Below are 22,562 nucleotides of genomic sequence, written 5' to 3'. Positions count from 1 at the left end.
GAGTGGATCGCAAATAAACTGGGGCACTTAAATAACAACTAGAAAACCAAAGAGCAGGACTCAGAGCGGAGCGGAGGGAGGGGAAGTGTGGAAAAAAAGACAAAAAAGGGTTCCACAGACAGCAGGGGGGGCTCCAGGGACTACAAAGGGAAACACGGTACCATCTGATCCAGGTCCCCCGCGACCACCTCTAACTTTCCTCTCTGATTGTAGAGTGAGTCCTGAACGCCTGTCAGAATGGATTTTAGAACAGTTTGTACTTTCAAGCCAAACTAGGCAAAAAGCCAGTTTGGGCTAGTTTTTAGGGGGGGATTGTTGGGGAGAAAACCAAGCATTCTTTCTCAGGGGATTCTGGAAATCTACTGTAGGCTGACTCCTGTTCTCTACCCCTCCTTTCTGGCATAATGTTGTCATTAGGATTGACTTTTGGAAGCCTTGCACAATATGCTACCTTTACTGTTCTTTTTATGACATTGTAAAATACACATCATACTGGCATGGAGGGGAAGCATATGGCAATGTTCCAGCAGTAAAAACAAGCACACAGTAGGGGGGAATCCGCATATCATGAATGTAGTATGGTTAGTCATATGGAGCAGGTGTTATTTGTAATTGTAATTGTAATGGTACATGGTGGCAGGGGGAGAGGTGGGGGAGAGGCCAGTCAGGGAACGATGGAGTGTGGAAGTGGTGCACCAGGCAGCTCATAGAGGCCAGGTCTCTCTCATCCCTGCGTCCTGAGAAGCAGACGGAGGGAACGAGGGACAGGCCGTTCCGCTGTATTGACTTTAATTTGTTGAAAGTGCCTGATACAGCAAAACATCTTTTATTTATTTGCTTGGTAAAGCCCCCCCATCAAATGAACCACTGAACCCCAGAATAGCCTGCCAGACACTCCTCAAATCTTACCCATCCCATTTTTATTTCCATGAGTCGTCTTTTATTCTCTTTTGTCTTCAAAAGAGGCTTTTTGGCGACAGAAAAGAGAGCACGATAAGCAGCTAAATCTTCATTTTACATGCAGTCATCATTGGTGATATGGCATTACTCATTTCCTTCTATTATTAGACTGCTACCATTAGGTACCTACCTATGTTTGGATACAAATATTTACAAGAAAACATGACTCATTTACTACCATGGATATCCCAGACCTACTCTAAAAATAAAATGCCAGTTCCAAATAAAAAATATGGTTAACACTTTTATTTTATTTTTATTTAACCTTTATTTTAACAGGGAGTCACATTGAGACCAGTCAAAATATACAAATACATAGGACACAAACAAGAAACCAAACCAAACAAAAACAAACACAAGGTAACATTTCACACAAAACATGAACACTCCTCTGTAACCAGGTCCTCTAAGAGAGACTACTAAAGTCGACTAGAGTTCGTTCCACATTTTCGGACCATCCTGGCCAAAAACTGTTTTTCCAAGGTCGGACATATATCCAGCAGAAATTAAATATTGATTAAAAGCATCACCGATTTCCCTTTTGTTAGTAGTAGTATGAGGGCAGAAATATGTTTCAGAAATATGTTTCAGGGAGTTTGTATAGTGGGTAGATTTAGCCTTCCTGAACGTAGTTATGCACCTATTTCCCAGCTGTCTAAAAAGTAGCCAATCAGAGGTGGAATCAGTCTGTCTTGCTTTGGCCCAGGCCCCATTTATTTTTTAAATAGTTTCAGATAGTTCAGGTGTAAACCAGGGATTTGCTCTATCTTTTACACTTAACCTCTTATATGGAGCATGTATCGGCAACAGAGTAATTTTTTTTTTTTAGATATATTTATATATCTATTTGACAAGTAATCAAGAGCCAACTCAGGTTCAGGAACAGAGGTTATACTCTTTCCAGGTCACATAGATATAAATCATGTAGAAATGCCTGTTCATTACATTTTCTGAAATTCGTTTTGGTGATGAAGCGTGACCTTGTTTTTTGTATTCTTCCATCTCTAATGCCTGCAATAGTGTGATCACTAACATCCTGTGCAAAAACTTCACTGGCTGTATGCTTGTGTCTATTAGTTATAGATAATCAGAGTAGATTTAACTGGATTTTTCAATTTGGTCGTGTCGGTTTTGATATCAGATGTGTCAGATTTAAGACACTACACAGCTCTTTTAGATTAGAGCAAGATATTCAAATTGTTTCGGTAAAGAAACAGACATACAGTTGCCCCTTTACCTAGGTAGCATAGCTATGGCGTCAGGAATATCTTACATTAATTCATATAGGGGTAAATCAGGGAATAATACAACATCAGAGAGGTTTTTTTATCTAGACAATAATACATTTTACTCAAGATACCAATATTTCTGCCAATTTTAGATGGAATTGTATTAATATGAGGTTTCCAGCACAGTTTGTCATCATGAAATGAAATTAAATGTTATTAATATGAGGTTTCCAGCACAGTTTGTCATCATGCATGGTATACAGAGTTGAGCTGTTTATGTTTTTGCACCTTATACAGTCCATTCCTATACAATTACAAAAGCAATGTAACTAATGTAACTACATGTAATGTTGTTGGTAAAGTCACTAAGGATTACACAGTTACTACACACGTATACTGTAGGGGCAACCTCATATAAAGCCTAAAGTTGACGTACAACAGACACACGGCAAGTCTTCGCTTCTGAATTATTTAACAGGTCTTCATGAAGATTTTAGAAAATCCGCCCTAGTTGCCATTTGAGTCGAGCAAGATTCTGTGCAAATGAGGACAAAGACTTTGGCTCAGTAGGGCAGGTCAGACATTTAGAAGTTCAGTACAAGTTTAAAGTGTACCCAACCCACTCATAGTATACTACAATGGCACATACAGTAAAACATTTAGGTAGACAAATGCATTAGCCAGAAAATGTCCTTACATCCCAGATTGCATGCCAGTCAGGGGAGGCTGGTGGAGGTAGAAATCGGAAGACAGACTCTTGGTGAAGCATGGAATGGAATGACGAATGGTATGAAATGTATTTTGACACATCAGAGGGAGAAGGAGAATCTTCCTGCAATAAGACTCTCTATTTTTTATCTATTTTTTGACAGTGTAAAAAACAGCACTGTTGGTGGTGCTAGGGGGTGTGTCTGAAATATTATTTATATTTTTTTCTGTGCACCTGACGGCAGCTAATTATCATGAACATGGCTTTATTATCGCTACTTCACCCACCAGCGTGGTGGTAATTTCACTTGTTACCGCTGACACAAATTGCCAATACGCCTGCGTTTGGACTTGCGTCCGTTTTTTTGATGGATGAAAATACAACCCTTAATATTTCTGAAACTCACAAAAGAGGAAATATATAAAGAATATATATCTTCTTTTTTTAATGCTATGAGGACATGGTTTATGTCAAAAGCATTTCTGTGAAAAATATGTTTTAACATCTAATGTCCTAATGGCCAGACATTGTGGTTTACATTCACATACTGTAGGTCAGAGGTGAAGCATCCCATATCCTGTATGTCTCGTCCAGATGAAGATGAGCTTGTTCATCTGTGAAGGCCTTTCATTTCCTAATAGTTTACATCACTCACTGGCTTGACCATGCATGAAGGCACCTCACTTGTTGACTGTAGTGGGACTAATGGGATATCGATACAAATATTGCTGTTTGCCACATACTTTGTAGAATATGTTACAGAAACAACATAAACAGAGCTGATTATTCTAAAAACATACTGTAGGTATTGCACACTACCATGTAATGTGGACTGGACTTCCTTTCATGAGGTCATGTTGAGACAATGAAATAAGAAATTGATAGATAACCAAGACAGCAATGAGCCTCGAATGGCTCCTTCCCAAAGAGAGATAATGGCTTCTAGGTTTCTGTACGTCCTATCAATTCAATTCAAATCGCTTCTCCAGTTCCAGGGCATATAGAAGAGCCTTCATCATCTATCTGCCCATGGGAACACACATACCCCATGTAACACACGGAAATGTAAACAAACTCTCTCATCACACACACAGTCATTTTTATCCCACATCAAGCAGTGACTTTGATCTAAATTAAAGACTTCTTGTCACAGTGGCCTATATATCCTTACGCACTTCCTGGTCGTTTGTTTATTCCATGTATTATGATGGGGACCTAATTCAAAGTGAAAGCTCTGTCTTCGTGACACAGGAAGTTCAGTCACAGGAGCATGCTTTGGGCACAATGGATGCTTTGCAGAGTTCACAAATGGCTCTTCTACTTTTTTTTAATTTTGGGAGCTAGTTGTGTAGTAATCTGTGAGAGATGGCTGATCGGCCTTTGCACTTCATTTGTTGACAAATGTTTGCATTGTGTTGTATAGTCACAATCACAGGCTTCTCTCATCTCTCATGGCTTCTCTCATCTTGAGTACTTGACCTTCTCCTCTCCTTCGACCTTACCCTGTCCCACTCTCCTCCAACTCATAAGGCAGGCAACCAGCTCGACCTTGTCTTCACTAGATCCTGCTATACCTCCAACCTTACTGTTACCCCTCTTCCAGTTTCTGATCATCACTTTGTATCCTTCTCCCTCCCCCTCAAATCCACCTCTTCCCTGTCAGTCTCTAAGCATTTTGTACCCCCTCGTCACAACCTACCTACCCTGTCCCCCACCACCCTATCTTCCCCTGTCTACCCTCTGTCTACCCCTACCCTCTGTTGAAACCTTCTCCCTTCTATCCACTGATTCAGCATCCTCCAACCTCCTGTCCGCTCTCACCTCATCCTTCGACACCCTCTGTCCACTAACCTTGAAGCCAGCACGATCCTCTCCATGCACTTCCTGGCTCTCTGAAACCCTTACATACTTGTAGAATAAAGCTCAGGGCAGCTGGAGAAAAACCGGCCTTCCTGATGACCTAAACCTTTACCACTCTCTCCTCTCCAACTACGCCTCCTCTGCATCAGCTGCTAAAGCATCCTACTATTATTCCAAAATACATTCTTCTGCCTCTAATCCTAGGAAACTGTTCTCCACATTCTCCACACTCCTCAACCCACCTCCTCCCCTTCCTCCTTCCTCCCTGTCTGCCGATGACTTTGTCACCTACTTTCACCTACTGACTTCCAGACTCTCTGCACTGATCACATCTAAGCGGGCAACCACCTGCCCTCTCGATCCCATCCCCCTCTTCCCCAATCCATTTCCTCCGACATCCTTCCTTACCTTACCACCGTAATAAACTCCTCCTTATCCACAGGATCTGTCCCAGCTGCCTTCAAGATAGCCAGAGTCAATCCTGTCCTCAAGAAACCAACCCGTACTCTGTCCACAACTACAGACCCGTATCCCTTCTCTCCTTCCCTTCCAAAACCCTTGAATGTGCTGCATCTAAACAACTGACTGACTATCTCCGTAAGATGGAACACCTGGACCCCCACCACTGCTCTCCTTGCTGTCATGGAGGTCCCCCACTCTGCTCAAGCTTCCTCCCTCTCCTCTGTTCTCATTCTCCTGGACCTGTCTGCTGCCTTCGACACAGTCAACCACCAGATCCTTCTCTCCATCCTCTCAGAACTGGGCATCTCTGGCACTGCACCCTCCTAGTTCCTACCTCCTTGCTTCCTACCTGGCGGGTCGCTCCTAAGAGGTGACTTGGAGAGAATCGTTGAGACAACAATTCGTCTCCCTCACCACTGGGGTCCCCCAGGGCTCTGTCCTAGTAGGTCCCCTACTGTTCTCCCTCTATACCAAGTCTCTCGGCTCGGTAATCTCCTCACACTTGTTCTCCTACCACAGCTACGCAGATGACACTCAACTCTTCCTGTCCTTCCCCCCCCTCTGACCTACATGTGGCAACACGTGTCTCTGCATGTCTCGCTGACATCTCTACATGGATGTCAGCCCACCATCTCAAGCTCAACCTTAACAAGACTGAGCTACTCTTCATCCCTGGGAAAGCCTGCCCTCTCCAATACTTCTCCATCACAGTGGAGAACTCTACTGTAACCCCCTCCCAGACAGCCAAGAACCTTGGAGTGATCCTGGACAATCGCCTATCCTGTGCGGAGAACATCGTAGCGACAGCACACCCCTGCAGATTCTTCCTTTACAACATCAGAAGGATACGTCCATTCCTCACCAAAGAAGCAGCGCAACTCTTGACCCAGTCACTGGTCATCTCCTGCCTTGACTACTGTAACGCACTCCTGGCTGGGCTCCAGAACTCCAGAACTTCTGCCCGTTCGCTCCGCTCCTCCACCTCTGCAGGCCGACTGGCCCCACCACCTCTACGCCAACGCGGCAGTCACGCTGCCCGGTCACATTTCTTCACTACACTCGCTCCCCGCTGGTGGAATGAGCTTCCCACGGCTGTCAGAACTGCAGAGTCACTTCCAATCTTCCGTCAGAGACTGAAGACCCATCTCTTCAGGTTACATCTTAACTGCTCCTCCTGAGACATCTACTACCCCCCAGCACTGTGTCTCCTGAGACACCTGCTTCCCCCTATACTGTGTCTCTAAGATTTCTACTTCCCCCCTTGTACTGTTTCTCCAGTGTCAAAAAAATAAAATAATCAAAATAAATAAATTCTTTCTTTCTTCTTCTATCACGACGACTGCCAATGGCCCCTTGCCTGAGCTAGATTACTCTTCCTACTGCGACTGGTGAATTGATGATTTACTTGCTTAGTCAAATGTATCGATTGTAAGTCGCTTTGGAATAAGGCGTCTGCTAAATGCCAAAATGTAAATGTAAAATGTAAATGGCCTGTGCAGTTATAAATCAGATTTCTCTACTCATCATGATGGAGTGGGTTGACTGGGCTGTGACAGGACATTTCGAAAGAACACTCTGGGGAAAGTCATTTAGGTTCAGATTTGCATAGTATAACATAACATAACAAAAGTTTCCCAGAATTGTAAAGCCATAGTCAAGAAATGTTCAACATTTTCCTCACAGATTGCCATAAAACAAAAGGTCTGTATGGTGATTGAGCTGTATGCCCTTCTGCTGGCAGAGAAAATACCAGTCCTCCATTTGTAGACAGAGACATACATGAACACACATCAACCAGTCTATGAGGTCAACCAACCGTGGCTTTAAGAGTAGCTCAACAATTTGGTCCATGGTGCATCATGGGACCTGGGAGGCACATTTGGATCCTTTTCACTGGGGTAAACCGACCATGATTGCCTCTATGCTTGGTGCTCCCCAGTGTCAGCATGACAAAAAGGCCCTCCTTTCATACATGGAGCCACTTAAGGAATGAAGTGCAACAAATGTGCTACATTTGTAGCACTTGACTAATGTTTAAAAAATGACATGGAAAATGCACATATCAAACAGGAGAATCACAGACACCATCCCCCTAGGGTAGATAGACTTTAATTCCTTTCAGCTCAGTTCAACTCACTGCAACAAAAGGCTACTGTGCACCTCGACTCATGAACAGTCTGGACACCAGTGTTATCTTCCCCCCAGACGAGGGCAAGTGAACCATGCATCCCCCATCTCGACTCATCTGACTGACCCCCAGAGGCGCATTTGCTGCTTTTATGCCCAAACCCAATGCATCCCACTGGGGGCCTACCTCGAGGGGTCTGCCTGAGGGGTCCTGGCCAGAGGTTCAAGGGACCAGAGAGGACCAGAGAGGGAGGTATGCTCCGGAGTAGTGTCACTCATCCTCACTCATCCTTGCACTGTGGCATCTTTTTCCATTAGAGGAGCTGCTTCTGGTGTATCTAAAGTGTGCAAACTGTTCATCCACTCTTTCATATCTCATTTTGGATACTGCCATCGAGGAAATTGATGTTGACAAATAGTTTGCTGGCACTGAGGTCCTGTGGTCAATGTACTGACCCGCTTGATCCCCAAGGCTATGAATGATGGACAATAAAACCAGCCTAGAGGGAGAAAGCAGAGGGCTTATGTGTATGTCCATACAATGCCTTCTAAAAAGCATTTTTTACTTACAGTAAAGCAACAAAACTAAATATACGTAGATAATCAATGGAATGGGTTTAAAATAAACCCCAGTGAGAAATCAATGGTTCTCATAGGAAATCAGAGGCTTGACAATTCCTGGGAGTGAGTGCCCTGTCGCAGTGGTTATGTTCAGGGGCTGGGAAATGCAATCACATTTTAGTATTCACTTCAACCCCTGCCTCACCTATACAACCACCACGGTTGGCTGTAACTGCCACATTCATCTTTTTTTTATTTTCATGCATGCTGTGATTTACGACATCACAGGGTGTTATTAAATGGAAATAAGTAAATAAAAAAGGGGGAAGCCGACACTGCTGCTGATTGCTCACGGTAAGCAACAAACTGCTTCAGATCTTAACGCAGAGCGCGGGAGCATTCTTGTAATGGATTAATAAATCTCTGACAAAATCAAAGACGTAAATACTCTCAGAGCTTATAGATTGAGAACCATAAGACAGCCAGGGCTTTGAAAGATGAAGGTCCTCATGGCAGGACAGGTGGTGATTAAAACACTCGTGACACAGTCTGAAGGAGCTCTTCTGGTTATACGCTGGAATTAGGTCATTAAAGTCAGGCTCTAGAGTCAATTAAATATAATATTTGGATCCATATTACACATACCAGTAGAGGCTGGTGGAGGTAGAAATCGGAGGAGAGGCTTGTTTGTTTGTTGTTCATTGTAATACAATGAGCCCGTCCACTGGTATGTATAATACAATACATTCTGGCCTAACAGAAAATATTTTTATGTCTTTAACTATTAAAAGACGGTACTATCTTGTTGTTCAAGACTGATTAATGTTCTAGTTTTATTTGACCATTATCTCTCTCTCTATCTCTCTCTCTCTCTTTCTCTCTCTCTCTCTCTCTCTCTCTCTCTCCCTGGAGTGGATTCAAGTGCAGGCGGTTCTCTGTGAAGCCTCCAGGATGACATTAGTGAGGGATGCCCTTCAAAGCAGCCTGGAGGTGATGAAGGCAACACAGACACACATATCGTGTGACATCTCTAGGGACAGGGACACAGGAGATGCCTGACTGACCTATATAAATAAGGGCAGTGGTAAGAGAGAGATAGAGAGAGAGAGAGAGAGAGAGAGAGAGAGAGAGAGAGAGAGAGAGAGAGAGAGAGAGAGAGAGAATGAAACATCTAGCAGGGAGAGAGAGGGAGTTACTGACCGACTCCAGGCTTGAAATAGCATCATTGTCTAGACCTCCAACTCCCAAACGGGAACTATCAAAAACACACATTCGTAATAAGAAAAAACAAACATCCTGTAAAATGAAGGTTTAGAATGCTGCCCCCTGAGAAAGGTAACATTTACCTCATGTCATCAGGGGCATCTGTTTTTTTACAGAGGGGAGTAGCAGGGGATAGTGTCCAATAGGCCCTTGTCTATTTCAGATACGGTCATTAAACACTGTCACAATCGGGGTGTGACTGTTCATCAAGATTTCACCTCTAAGCCAGAGACGCATCTGTGTACTATACGCTGTGCCAGCCTCCCCCAGCCCCCTGTTGTGTCCCATCATCGACATGACCTTCCACCCTACCTCTCGTATTCCCCACCCTGCCCTGCCTACACTCTCTGATTTATAGAGGCTTGCAGTTTTTCATGCCAGTCGTCTCATCACACTCAATAAAAGGTGCCCTTCTGCCAGAAGTAATAAACACAGAAATTGCGGTCGGGGCAATGGAGCACTACTTTCACTACGTCTCTCTAATTTGTAATAATAGACATAGAATAGACATAGAATAGACATACAATAGACATACAATAGACATACAATAGACATAGAATTTCAGGTTGTTTGTGTTGTTATTACAAAGCAAATGTTTGAGAGGAAGACCAGTTGGGAGTACTGTCAGATATGACATACACTACCTCATCTGGCTTATAGGCCAAAAACAACAAATATTGGAACGGTATGGTGAGGGATGAAAATGTTGTTTTCAGAATCCTTCAAGTAGCAGGAGAGGCTCTTGATGTGTAAGCTTGCACTGCCCTCGAGTGGGAAGCTCATGTATGGCACTTCAGTGTTTGAAATACAGCTGCTGCTGATGATAATGATTATGATGATGATGGTGATGATGATGATGATGATGATGATGATTATGATTGCCCCCCCACCCCCTAAACTCTAAAGTTGTCTTGAACCTGGTGAGGAATCAGCTCCCTCAGCAGGTTATACCCCCCCCCCACACACACACACACACACACACACACACACACACACACACACACACACACACACACACACACACACACACACACACACACAAACACACACGTACACACACAAAATCTAAAGTCATTAAGATAATTTGCTTGTAATGTAGCATTTTATTTTATCACATATTTACAGTTTCAAGCCTCATTTCCGGTTGCAAAAAGATGATCTGATTTGTGCGAGTGTTTAGGAGGAAAGGTGGTTCCCTCCTTCCCACAGGAGGTCTGTTTACACCAACAGGAAGAGAGGACAATGTAGTTGTTCCCTCCTAGAGAGCGAATTACAGCTGATCCACATTATCATCAGTTCAGCTTTATCTTGACCTTTCCATCAAACTGCTGTCCCATGCGCACATCCTTGGGGGAAGGAAAGAGAAAATGTCTACTGTACACGAGGATGGCCACAGAGAGATTCCATAGCAACAGCAGTAAAAGGAGGTTCAGAAGGAAAAAAAAGAAACAAACCTTTGAGAACTAGAGACACAGTCAGAGATCTGCAAATCATACAGTCGTCACTAGAAAAAAGGAAATATCTTATCTGAAACAGCATTCTCTTATCCTCTGAACAGTGAGCACGTTCAAAAGTAATCTGAAAGATTTAACAGGGAATTACGGTTGCCATTTATCTATTCTGAGACAAAATGTATTACTGTTCTATAACCTTGGCCCGGCTGAGGCAGAAGTCACCATGAATTACAGCAGGCAGCAATGGTGCAGACGCAATTCCCGGTCAGCAGTTTATAGTAATCAACCTGTCACCCAACCTCCGTTTCCTGAGAATCATGGGTTCTCTCCATCCCTATATTGGAGACTCTCTGATCTTCAGTGAGTGATGCAAGTAATGCCATCACACATTAGCTATGCTGCACACAGAAACATCCTCCACACAGAACCACTAATGAGAGTGTGTGTGTTGGACTGAAAATGTGACAAATAAAGTGTTTAAAACCCCAAAATCCTTGCAGCCAAGATACTGGAATTGTTTCAAGCAGTGAGACTATAGGCCATTCTCACTGCTGTGGTCTGGCCCTGAACTGTAAGGGTACCATCATGCATCTAATGTCATTGTTTGCTTCATTCATGCAGAAAGCCTTGGGGAACAATGCTACACTCTACCTCGTGGAATCACAAAGAAAGTGTGTGAGAAATTGAGAGATTGACAGATGATAACTGTGAGAGGGATTATGATTGCATGGCAACCAACGCATTCAGAATTCATCATTGCCAGATTTCAAGCTCTTGAGCCATTGAAATGAATTCAAATTACTTGAAATAGAAATGTCATTCGACTATATGACATCATGGTTTTAATGCTAACAGAGACTCCTGTTTCCTAACACATACCAACTATTTCACCTCACCACGGGCAATTTCAGTATTGTGAGATATCACTCAATAAGACCATAATGAAGATCTGTCTGTCAGGAAATTGCTCTTTCTCTTTCTCCCTGACGTGAGTGCAGCAGTGCAATGACTCAGCCGGAATACTGAACCACTCCAGCAAAGATGGGCACAGCTGTTCCTATAGCAACTCAGAGTTGAGAGATGGTCAGAGGATAATCTTTTCTAAGCTTGTCTCATTTATTTGATTTCTGATCCCTTGTGTATGTTCTGGGAATATGTACATCGTGGGAAATCTTTACATTTCCAATCTCTGCGGTTAATGTATACATATCCCTGTTAATTTATACATTTACCGCTGCAATGGGAAATGTGCACATTTCCCACAGTTAATATGTACCTCACACAACAAAACATTTCAATTATCATTATCAAAATGTACTTAGTTAACCTACAATCAGTATTTTCCCTATAGTCACTTTCCTAAAACGTTGAGCACATTTGTGTAGTCAAGGTCTGATTTGAAGTCAGCTGACACAAACAGAATAGAATACAATAGAAACATTTTATTTTGGAATATGGTGAATCAATGTGGTGTGAAAGAAGTGTGAGACAATGGGGGTATGAAACTCCCTTCAAACTGTAGACTAGCATGGCAAGGCACCCGTAAATAAGATGATTGCTAAAACCGTATTTTTCAAACGTATACAGTAATCTCCCTCTGACATAGTGTATTTTATTTTATGCTTTAAAAAAGAAAGAAAATAAAACAATACTCCTACTACCATTCTATGAGAATGAGAGTGAGATAACATTTACTGAGGTTCAGATCAGGTAAATGGTTTCGAATAGAAATTCGAAAATGCATCTACTAATAACAACATTGATCTGCATAAACAAACAAAAAATAACAAATAAAATTGTTTTAATCAGTTAAATAGCACATACATAAGACACAGTCACCTGGGGACACATCACCACCATTACCCCATCATATTTAAATCACAACTTAAGAGAAGAACCTACAGTACCAGTCAAACAGTCAAAAGTTTGGACACACTTCCCCATTCAAAGTGTGTCCAAACTTTTGGCTGGTACTGTATATCAAGCAAATACCTGAATATACATTGTCACATTTTAACATGTTTTTAAATTGGCAATTCACTTGGGGAAATTATTTCATTCACACAGTCCATTTCATCACCCAATTAAAGACATACATATGAGTTGACCTACATAAAAAATAATACCTCCAATGCTCAGTGCCATGGAACCAGTATGTGACGAAGAGGCATTGTAAATAATAGTCTGAGGGGTAACATGGCCTTCCTAATAAAATATTCAGTAGTACATAGACGCACAACTTCAGGGGAAACACTTGCTATGGTGTGATATCAAAGACAACGTGTTCAGAGGGCAAATGTTGCTCCTAGGGAAACAATCAAAGAATCTGCTTTGGTTAAGTTACAAGTCTTTTGGTAGCCATGTGGAGATTCCCATTGTCAAAAGTGATCATTTGTGAAAGTCTATCGACTCTGTGAGTAGTGAGAATGTGTGTCTGCTTCTTCTCCTCCACCTCACATGGCTGCCAGTTCCTGTGTTAGTCTCTCTTTCTCCTGCTGCAGCTCAATAACGCTCTGCTTGTTCTGCTCGAGTCGGTCCTCCAGCCACTGCAGTAGTGGACCGCTCACAGCAGACATCTGACTACACAGGTTCTTAGTGAACACTGAAGCCCATGGAGAGGAAACAGAGACAGCACAAACACAGGTGGATAAAGCACAGTCGAGACATAGATGCACTGCCTGTTATATCAATGTGCATGCTAACACAAGTGAATATTGGTAATCAACAAGTACATACCCGAGCCATTGTGTATCTTGGTGATTGGATCCAGGTGAGTTAAGCTACAAAAGAATCAAATCACAATATCAAAACTGCATTTATAAAAAAATAAAAAAAATAAAAACATGTATACAAGGTTTAGACACGAAAGAGGAGATACTGTATATACGTTCAATATCGCTATTATTGCAGGGACCCTCAGTCCACTTCAAATCACACTAGGTACCTGTGAATCTTTCTGTAGGTGTCTTGCTCTTCCTGGCAAAGGATCCTGGGCAGTTCCACTGCAGATTCAAGGCATACTTTCCCAATGGCCTCATGAGGAACCACATGAATTGGGACCTCGGTTCTTTCATACCTTTATTAACACAGAACAGGGACGTGAGTCAGTATTTGGCAAATGGTCGCAAAGGCTTTACATTTTCTGACCACTGGAAAGGACTGAACATGTGTTTCACATATCTGACAAACCGTTTTGTATTAACTAAGATCGAGAGGACATGAACTCTTTATTAAGCCCTACAAAGAGCAGTTTCCAGCCATACTTACTCAGAGCCTTTAGGCACAGACTGGAAGCAGGTGTAGAGAACTCGGCCAGTCTACATGAAAGGCAGTAGAAATAAATCCTCTGAATTATACATCCAGGCTATTTTTATACATGGTATAATTCCACTGTAGAACCCTTACTTTTGTGTTCTTGTCCTCAATGAAGCAAGAGAATATGAGTCCAACAAAGCCCTGGTCCATCATTTGGTACATCGCCTGTGTCCTCACATCTGTTTTAGGAAATAGAGGTGACTAGAAAATGAATAACAAGACTTTCAGACACATGCGCCAAGACAACTTGCCATGCCAAAAACAACTATTAGGGCTTTCACACCGCTAAGGAACCCTGCCCTTTCCCGTTCCCGTTCTGGAACCGCCGAACCTTGGTGCTGTCTGGCGAACCAGCCCACGTTCATACCAGTGTAACCGGAACCATCAGCGACATCAATGTTGGGTGATGAAGACGCAGCTACTTCACTGGAAATTAGGATAATATCTTCCACTACAGTATCTGACCAGGCTTACTAAGTCCGCGTTTGCGGGTGTGAGTGTTTGCTGAGCATGTGAGGAAGATGGAGAGAATGATAACATTTGATTATTTTTTTAATTACTAATGATTCGATTTAGATTACATTACATTTTGCCTCCTTCCTTCTTGCTAGTCTTTCACAGTCTAGAATATGTCACACCCACTGGCGACGTCACGGTTCTAGTTTTTGGTTAGCGCTGAGAACCACTATTTTCTGGTTCCAGCTGCGAACCAAATTCTCAGGCTCCGAACCAATTTATTTTCGGTCTGAATGCGCCAGCCGGTTCCAGACTAGGTTCAGGAATGCAAACCGGCACGGTTTCTTGGCGGTGTGAAAGCCCTATATGTGGAATTGATAAAGGGGTGCTATGCTCACCAACATGTGATGGCCAAACTGTGATGTGGGGGTGAGAATGGTACCAACCAACCACACGCATGGGCCGTCCAGTAATTTCAGCCAACCTGTAATACTAATTAAGGAAATCGCTTTCTGATACAAATGGTAAAATGGTAGTGTCCCCACCTGAGATTGACAAAATTAGCTATGACACTGACATCCATCCAGAGGCCACCAGCCGACAAAGAGGGTCATGTTTTTCTGTGAGACATTGCTACCCTGACTCACAAATTAAAATGCCAATTACAGGGTTACAGACAGGGGTTCCCAACCTTTTTCACCTGAAGCCCCCCCCACCCATTTTAAGAAGAATAAAATTAACAGTGTACTTTCTATATTAGGCTACTTATATATCAGAAAAAGGGTTCTGGTGTCCTGGTGTCCTTGTATAATTTTGTTCAGTTTCATGCTGTCATTATGATACATTTAGTTATTTGTGAAGTTGTTTTTTCCTCACGCCCCACAGGTTGGGAACCACTGAATCAGAGGGCAAGATGGAGCTAATACTGCTACTGTATATAGTCATCAATATCATATTGCTATGCTGAGGACCAGTTCAACAACTCTTACAATGCATCCTTCCTTCCATGCAATGAAAGGCTTGCTTTAACAATCCAATCATATTAGATCATGGATTACTCCAAGGAGGGACTGGAGAATGTGTCTGAAGAGTATCCCAGCAGGGCCCCTATTCTATACTCTCAGATGTACACGTGTCAGGTAGGGGATAGAGCCCGGGCTGCGTTCAAGTTTTACAGAAAATGAAACGTTTTTCCTTTCCTTGTGACTTTTTCTTGACCTTCCTACAAGGAAAGGAAGGATTCTAGACAACCCGAACGCAGCCAAAGCCAAATGAGATCCAGAGACGTCTCCAGGGTCAAAGGCACTGGCGGACTCAGGCTGTTTGAAGGGCAGGGGCGAAAAGAAAAAAAGGGCACCTACTGCACAACATGGGACCCCATCAGTGCACATGGTCAAGTTTAGACCATTGGAAGGGCAGCCAATAGGGCACATCCTCTAATTTTGCCACTCAAAAGGGCACTTTAGTGAGACGTTTTTCAACTGTGGGGGGGCACATGGGCAAGTTTAGACCTTTGGAGGGGCACCAATAGGGCACATCCTCTAATTTTCTCCACTCAAAAGGGCAAACATTTTTTGCCACTCAAAAGGGCACTTAAGAGAGACGTTTTTCAACCGTGGGGGCACCAGGAGGGGCGGTCGCCCCCCCTGCCCCCACCAGTGGTGAAAGGATATCTCAGCCTCGGTGGACGCTGCTGACAGCTGCTCAGGGGAGATCTCCACGCGATCCTTCCTCTTATCTGACCGACGGAGGATGATCACTGAATGAATGTGTACGATGCGGCTGGTGTCTACCTGTTAAACAGACAGAGAGAACAGTAGCCATATGATATGGGTTATGTCAAATGCGAGTTCCAGTCAAGATCATAACTGTCTCTACAGAGGTAAACCAGATGGGTACGTTTAGTATCAATGTGTTGTTCATTAGTTTAGTTAGCCCTAGCTACCAAGTTACCTCCCCGATGCAGAGTCCCATGACTTCCTCCTTCTCGGTGCTAAGAGCATGATTCATGCAAACCAAAAAAGCATCTGATTCGAGGTGGACTGCGCTAACTGCCATGTTACAGGGCCAACAAATTCGTTTTTTAAAATTAAAATGAAGGAATTAGCTAGACAGCTAAAACAAGGTGGCTACTTCTCTGTCCAAAAATCAGTGTTACATCAATAACATTCCGTCGTAAAGCAAACACTGGAAAGTCATGAGAGGTCTGCCAAATACTTGTATTACTCCACTAAACTGTAACTTAAGCCAATGCAATACTGTCATGCCTTGTCCACAAATAGACACAAAACAAAGATATCAGAAAATAATGTGATTATTTATATCTGCAGTTCTTCAACACAGGCTGGTGTAGGCAGAGATCGGAGGACGGGCTCGTTGTATTGCATGGTATATCGTGATACCACACCATTCCTAATGTGTGATTGGTGTGGTATCCATGATTCCATGCAAATACAATGAGCCCGTCCTCCGATGTCTGCCTGCACCAGCCTTCACTCTATAAACAGTGCAGTCGGATGACTTTTGTGTGTGCACCATAACGTAGTGTTGCGTCCCAATAGTTCTCATCGGCTGTGTTCGAAATGGCATACTAGCATACTGCATACTAGCATACTCAATTAGTATATACTGCATACTGCCTACTAAATTCATAATAAGTATGCCAATACCAGCCGACCGAAAAGCTAGTATACATTTCTTGCATACTCACATTTCACATAATCTACAGTGTGAACGCACTGCATACTCAAAATCTACGTCATATCTAGTAGAAGTAGTATGCCATTCCGAACACAGCCATCGTTTCCTCGTTGTCTCATTTCCTTCTCCAAACCTATTGGACCTTGGATGTTGTCCTCCAATGCGTCTTGAGAAGGAAACGAGGAATTAAGGAGACCCTCTGGAGATCGGGACACACTCGAGTGACGAAAACGAGCAGGTACCTATTGCTAAATGGCAAGTCTTACATGCATTTTACTCATTGTACATTGTTAATAAACGTGAATCGTCTGTGTCCCTTTTCCCCGTAGCGTTGCAAAAATGTCACAGAAAAAAGACCCTTGTCAAAAGCAAGCATGCGAAATTCAAACGTGTTTACAAGGTACTTCAATGTTTAATTTGGTCAAAATTCTGAAATAATTCATGCTTCTTCATCTTTGTCATTAAATACTTGATTGACATTGAGGAGCGTATTTCTTCCGTTTTTAACCAACACACTAACTGTTTGTTGTGTTCTACTAGCACACAAGTACATTGAAAGCAGGTGCCTGGATGTGATCAGAGAGATGCGTCGGTGCTGTGAAGTCCACGCGGCCGGGAAGTCCGTCTGCTGTTCAGGTTTCAGAGACCAGAAGTCTTCAGACTCGGAGCACAAAAGCTCTGCGCCATGATTGTCGAGTTCTCTTGTACATAATGGCAGTGCCTTCAAAAAAACAAAAAAATAAAACACACACTGGGGGGTATTCCATTAACGTTGCTAAAGAAAAATCCATTTTATTTATTTGTTTAACTCGAGATGATCAAAATAAGTCTAGATTTTCCTTTAGCGACGTTGATGGAATACCCCCCCAGGTGGTGAATAACTATTGTTCAAGGAGTGGCAGTTGGTAATTTCCATTTCAAACTTCACCTGGGTCTATCTAAGCTGTGACATTTATAGTTTTTCAAATATTCAGTGTTGTTTGAAAACCATCTTCCCCATTCACACAAATGGTGGAATTTCAAAACGTCACTCTAGCAGTAGCTAGTAATTTCCATTTCAAACCTATTTTCTAACTTGTGATCATGACAACAGTTTGTAAGGTAGGCTACACAAAACATATTATATACAGATGTGCATCTGGTTCCCAGGATTCCTACGGTGTGAATATAAAGCAAAACTGTGACGTTTATTGAGATAGAGCTGTCTGAAGCTGGGCTTTTCTCAAGCTACTATTGCATTGCCGGGCATGTGACATTGTGACGCATAGGCGACTCCTGATGATTGATATTAGGATGAAATATGGTTTTCAAATATCAATGAAATTCAAGCAAAATCATGTTCGCCTTGAGATGAAAGCATTCATATTATTATTCCAGACTTTGCTCTTAGTTTGTAACAAATTATTGCATTTCAATCGTGGAAAACATTACCCACGGTTTCTTTTTATTCGGCACATTATTTGGACATTATTATTTGTATGGTTCAATTGAGGAAAGAATCATTGAATGGAAAAAAATACAATGGGAGCAAACATAAGTTTTTTATCAGTGCATTTCCTCATTATAACATGTTTTCCCTACAATGGATTATTCTTTAACACAAATTACAGTTCTCAACTGACCACACCTTTTTAAAAAGGATTTGGTGGATTTAATTTGATTAGGATATGCCTGTACCACTTCTTTAATTCAACAATTTGGCTTACATTCCAGATTACTACACCATCACTGTAGTCATGTGTTCATAGTGCAACTAGAATGAAGACTATCAAAGAGCTTCTTTTGTTCACCCAAACAAAGACCCAAACTTCAGTCTCAAGTAAATAGTCAACACTGCTGCAACCTTGTTGACTGATACATAACACAGTCCTGTACACATAGAGAGGGTTGTGCACACAGAAATGACTTGAATTGAATTGAATGAAAAATGACTTTTTACTGACATTTCAATAATCTTCAGGTAAGAAAATATACTACTGCGATACCTTTCAAGCGACCATTACTGTAGCCCATAGTCCTTTTCATTTCTGCAGGTAACTTTCTAACACTTTGGTGTGAGGGAACATCAACCCATAAAACTGTTGTTGATAAGATAGAACTATAATAAGAACTAACAAACAAATACATATAATCCCCACATTTGGGGGGGTGCAAAAAAGCAGTAACATGTAACAAGTAACTTGTGAGACAATACCTCCTACCTTATGTGCACAGGTCATGCATAAGCATCCACTGTAAATATACTACTGTACATGGCTGTGTTTTAAATTACACAGTTCCTTAATTCACACAATGCATACAAGTTACAGTTACATGATATACAATGTGCAGTGTAATAGCTACTTAGGATTATATACTTTTCCAGCCTCAAATTTGACACAAAAATAGGAATTAAAACATGAAATGCTACTAAGAAGCCAAGCCCAGCAAAAACCCTCCAGCAAAGCCACCTGTGAGAACAATATTTTTCTTCACAAATGTCTGCACCTGTAAAAGAAAATGCATATTTTGTTTATTCATTTGTTTTGCAAAGTGTCCATTAGTCTTTGGACTTTGGTTAGAGCCTCAAGATCAGGCTGAGTCCTCCTCATCATAATAAGTTATAATAATGTGTCTAGGAAGACGATAAGGCACATAAAACAGCCACCATTGTTGCAGACCATCCATATGCTTATGATCCCTCACCTCATCCACTTTCGTCCTCACTTCCTTCGGGGGCATCATGTCTGTGTTCAACTTCAGCTGCTTCTTGGCCTTGTTTACATCTCGCTCCACTCTCTTCCAGTCCACTTTTATGTACCCTGTGTGATTGGCAATCTGGAGGGAATTTGATCACACCAATGAATAATTATATTGTGTTTGGGATTGTGGCGCGTTCCACGTTTGAAATATGAAACATGATTGTAAAAACTAAAATACATTTTAGAAGATTTTGTGACTAATGGTAAAATAGACAATGTTGTATCTGAACAGAATGAACGAACACGTGTGAAACACTACCTGAAGCAAAAAGAATCCTCCACCAACTGCCGAGGCGGCCAGTTTCCCAACTTTCTGGAACAAAAACCCTGCACACCTAAGGTACAAAAACAGCCTGTCAAACACAGACCTGCCATGTAATGTAACCATGCCCGATTTACATGGATTACCCAATATCTAAGACAATTCTTCAGTCTTAAATATAGGGCCTAATTGTTGATTTTTCATATTGAAATAAATCCCATTCAGACTCACCAGCCAGTCACTCCGCCAATGGCTATCTGTGTAGCAACGGTATACTTTTCTGCTATTGGCCCAGAGTTGTTCTTGCCGAAGACTCTGTTCCACCATCTCTGTTTCTTGGCATACTCTGCCAGGTCCATGACATCAAAGGTCTCACTCTTATCTAGGGTTAGAGTATAAATCATAATCATTAATCTGCAACACTTACCATCTGACTATATTATATCATGATTCATTTCAATGGTACACTTAATCGAGCCTACGTATGACAATGTATGATGAGTGACATCATAATTGTCCCAACACAATCTCTCCCAATTCAATCTTTGATGGGGCGGGGAAATGCAGAGCATTGGTCAGTAGACTGCTACACTGACCTTCATAATCAAAAAGGCCTAAAATAGCCCAGCCATCATGGGTGAGCAGATCAGTTTCACTTTAAGTAAGACAAACGATTAGCTCAACAGTCAAGAGATTTGGTCAGAGTTAGACAAGCACAAACATCCTGACCTTGCGGTATTCAAGAGTGGTAATTAAGCATGTATGCATTTATTTTAGAACTTGAGTTACGGTTGAAGTAGACACTGGAAAGTAAAATATGTGGGGGCGTGACCGCAAGGTCTATGCGCAGCACAACAGCTATGTAGGCGACCTGGAACGACACCTGTTTATAGTCTAAATAACTGGCTAGTCCATGGAGATCGTGGCTAATGGCTGTACATTAACTAGTCGTAGCATGGAGAAAGCACTCGAGTCATCCTAGAAGTTGGCTTCAGCACATCTCTACTAAAACCAGGATGCATTGAACGTGGTCTGAACAGACCCCCTCGTCCCCTAATGCTAAACCAACATTCACATGAACGCAGCTAGCTACTGCGTGTATCGCTATTCAGTCCTACTTTATATCAGCTAGCCAGCTAAGTAAGTTTACTTTTTGAAGGGCAAGAAAATAGAGGAACCAAACAGTATACGATATTTTCTCTCGAATGTATTTGATAATTGCGTTAAGAGTAAATACTACATATAAGAAGCAGTCACTTGAATCATTTTACAATCTGAAATATTTCAGTCAGTTAGCTAGCTGGATAACTAACATCTCTCACCTTTCTTCTCGGCCATCTTTTTAAAAATGATTTGTTTCGACCCGGACGTAAATTCATAGCCCATCCGAAAAATCACGTGGTACACGAGGAAAGGTCCCGTTCAGATCCCTCGGCTCCTCGCGCATTGGAGGAGAATGCTCTGGGTGATTAGAATATATTGAGTTATTATATATTAGAATATATTGAGTTATTATATATTAGAATATATTGAGTTATTTGGAGAACCGTGTTCACATGACTATTACCCGTTGTTAAAATGCCCTAACCCAGACCTTAACCATAACCCATAGCCTACAATAAGCACAGCGAAACAATTAGTAATGGTAGTACGTTATCAATTGTAATAACTGGGTTCCTTCCTTTATGTCATAAAGGAAGGAACCCAGTTATTATGATATATTACAATTGATAATAAATTATGATGTACCCTAGACATTTGTAAATCTCAAAGCATGGAATAAGTATCACTATAATATATAAATGGTAAATGGACTGATTTATATAGCGCTTTCTCATTTACCCATCCCATTCACACACCAAGGGCGGCAAGCTACCATGCAAGGCGCCGGCCCACTCATTGGGAGCAATTTGGGGTTCAGTGTCTTGCCCAAGGACACCTCGACATGTGGCCAGCCGGGGTTCGAACAGCCAATCTGCCGACCATGCGATCATTAGACGCCGGCTCTACCTCCTGCGCCACAGCCGCCCTGTTATCTAGGGCTGGAGCTAGTGTTAGGTTTGGAGCCAGGGTTAAGGCTGCTGGATTTAGGATTAGATTGGCGCTAGTGTTCGGGCTGGAGGCAGTGGCGTAGCGCAAAATCCCGGGGCCCCCCCGCAAGGTGGCGGCGGGGGCCCTTTCGCAACGGAGTAAAAAAAAAAAAAAAAAAAAAAAAAAAAGTGCGTTTTTTAGAGGCCGATGCGTTATTGACGTTGCGAAATTTCGCAATATGCACTCTACATTCTAAATGCTTGACTTAGCAAAAGGTACAAACAAGTGAGAGCAATAGCCTATAACTAAAACCAAATGGTAGACTACACTACATCAGTAGAATGTATTATAAGTAGAATAGTACAAGCTTTATTTCTTTTAACAAAGTGTGGTGTGCACAGCAGTGTGATATCTGTAAACATATCTGTAGAC

General features: G+C 42.2%; 2 protein-coding genes across 2 annotated transcripts; both read right to left on the bottom strand.

Moving 5' to 3' along the window:
* Positions 1-12,168: 12,168 nt before the first annotated feature.
* Positions 12,169-16,665, bottom strand: LOC308154953 (lys-63-specific deubiquitinase BRCC36). The gene is made up of 8 exons (XM_080528176.1): positions 16,350-16,665; positions 16,070-16,189; positions 14,795-14,882; positions 14,031-14,119; positions 13,893-13,942; positions 13,570-13,701; positions 13,362-13,405; positions 12,169-13,227 (listed from the first exon to the last, which is right to left on the bottom strand). Exons 1-8 carry the CDS (start codon positions 16,452-16,454, stop codon positions 13,079-13,081), a joined length of 777 nt encoding a protein of 258 aa, XP_080384302.1. The 5' UTR covers positions 16,455-16,665; the 3' UTR covers positions 12,169-13,078.
* Positions 16,666-18,576: 1,911 nt separating this feature from the next.
* On the bottom strand, positions 18,577-21,437 carry fundc2 (fun14 domain containing 2; the record flags this gene model as incomplete). The annotated part of the gene is made up of 5 exons (XM_080529147.1): positions 18,577-19,583; positions 19,782-19,913; positions 20,097-20,172; positions 20,331-20,481; positions 21,422-21,437. 5 exons carry the CDS (start codon positions 21,435-21,437, stop codon positions 19,506-19,508), a joined length of 453 nt encoding a protein of 150 aa, XP_080385273.1. The 3' UTR covers positions 18,577-19,505.
* Positions 21,438-22,562: the final 1,125 nt, after the last annotated feature.

This window comes from Nansenia antarctica (genome assembly GCF_963989245.1).
Source record: "Nansenia antarctica genome assembly, chromosome: 4".
NCBI lineage: Eukaryota > Metazoa > Chordata > Actinopteri > Argentiniformes > Microstomatidae > Nansenia > Nansenia antarctica.
Note: the sequence above shows the minus strand (reverse complement) of the source record. Positions and strands in the feature narration are given on the sequence as shown.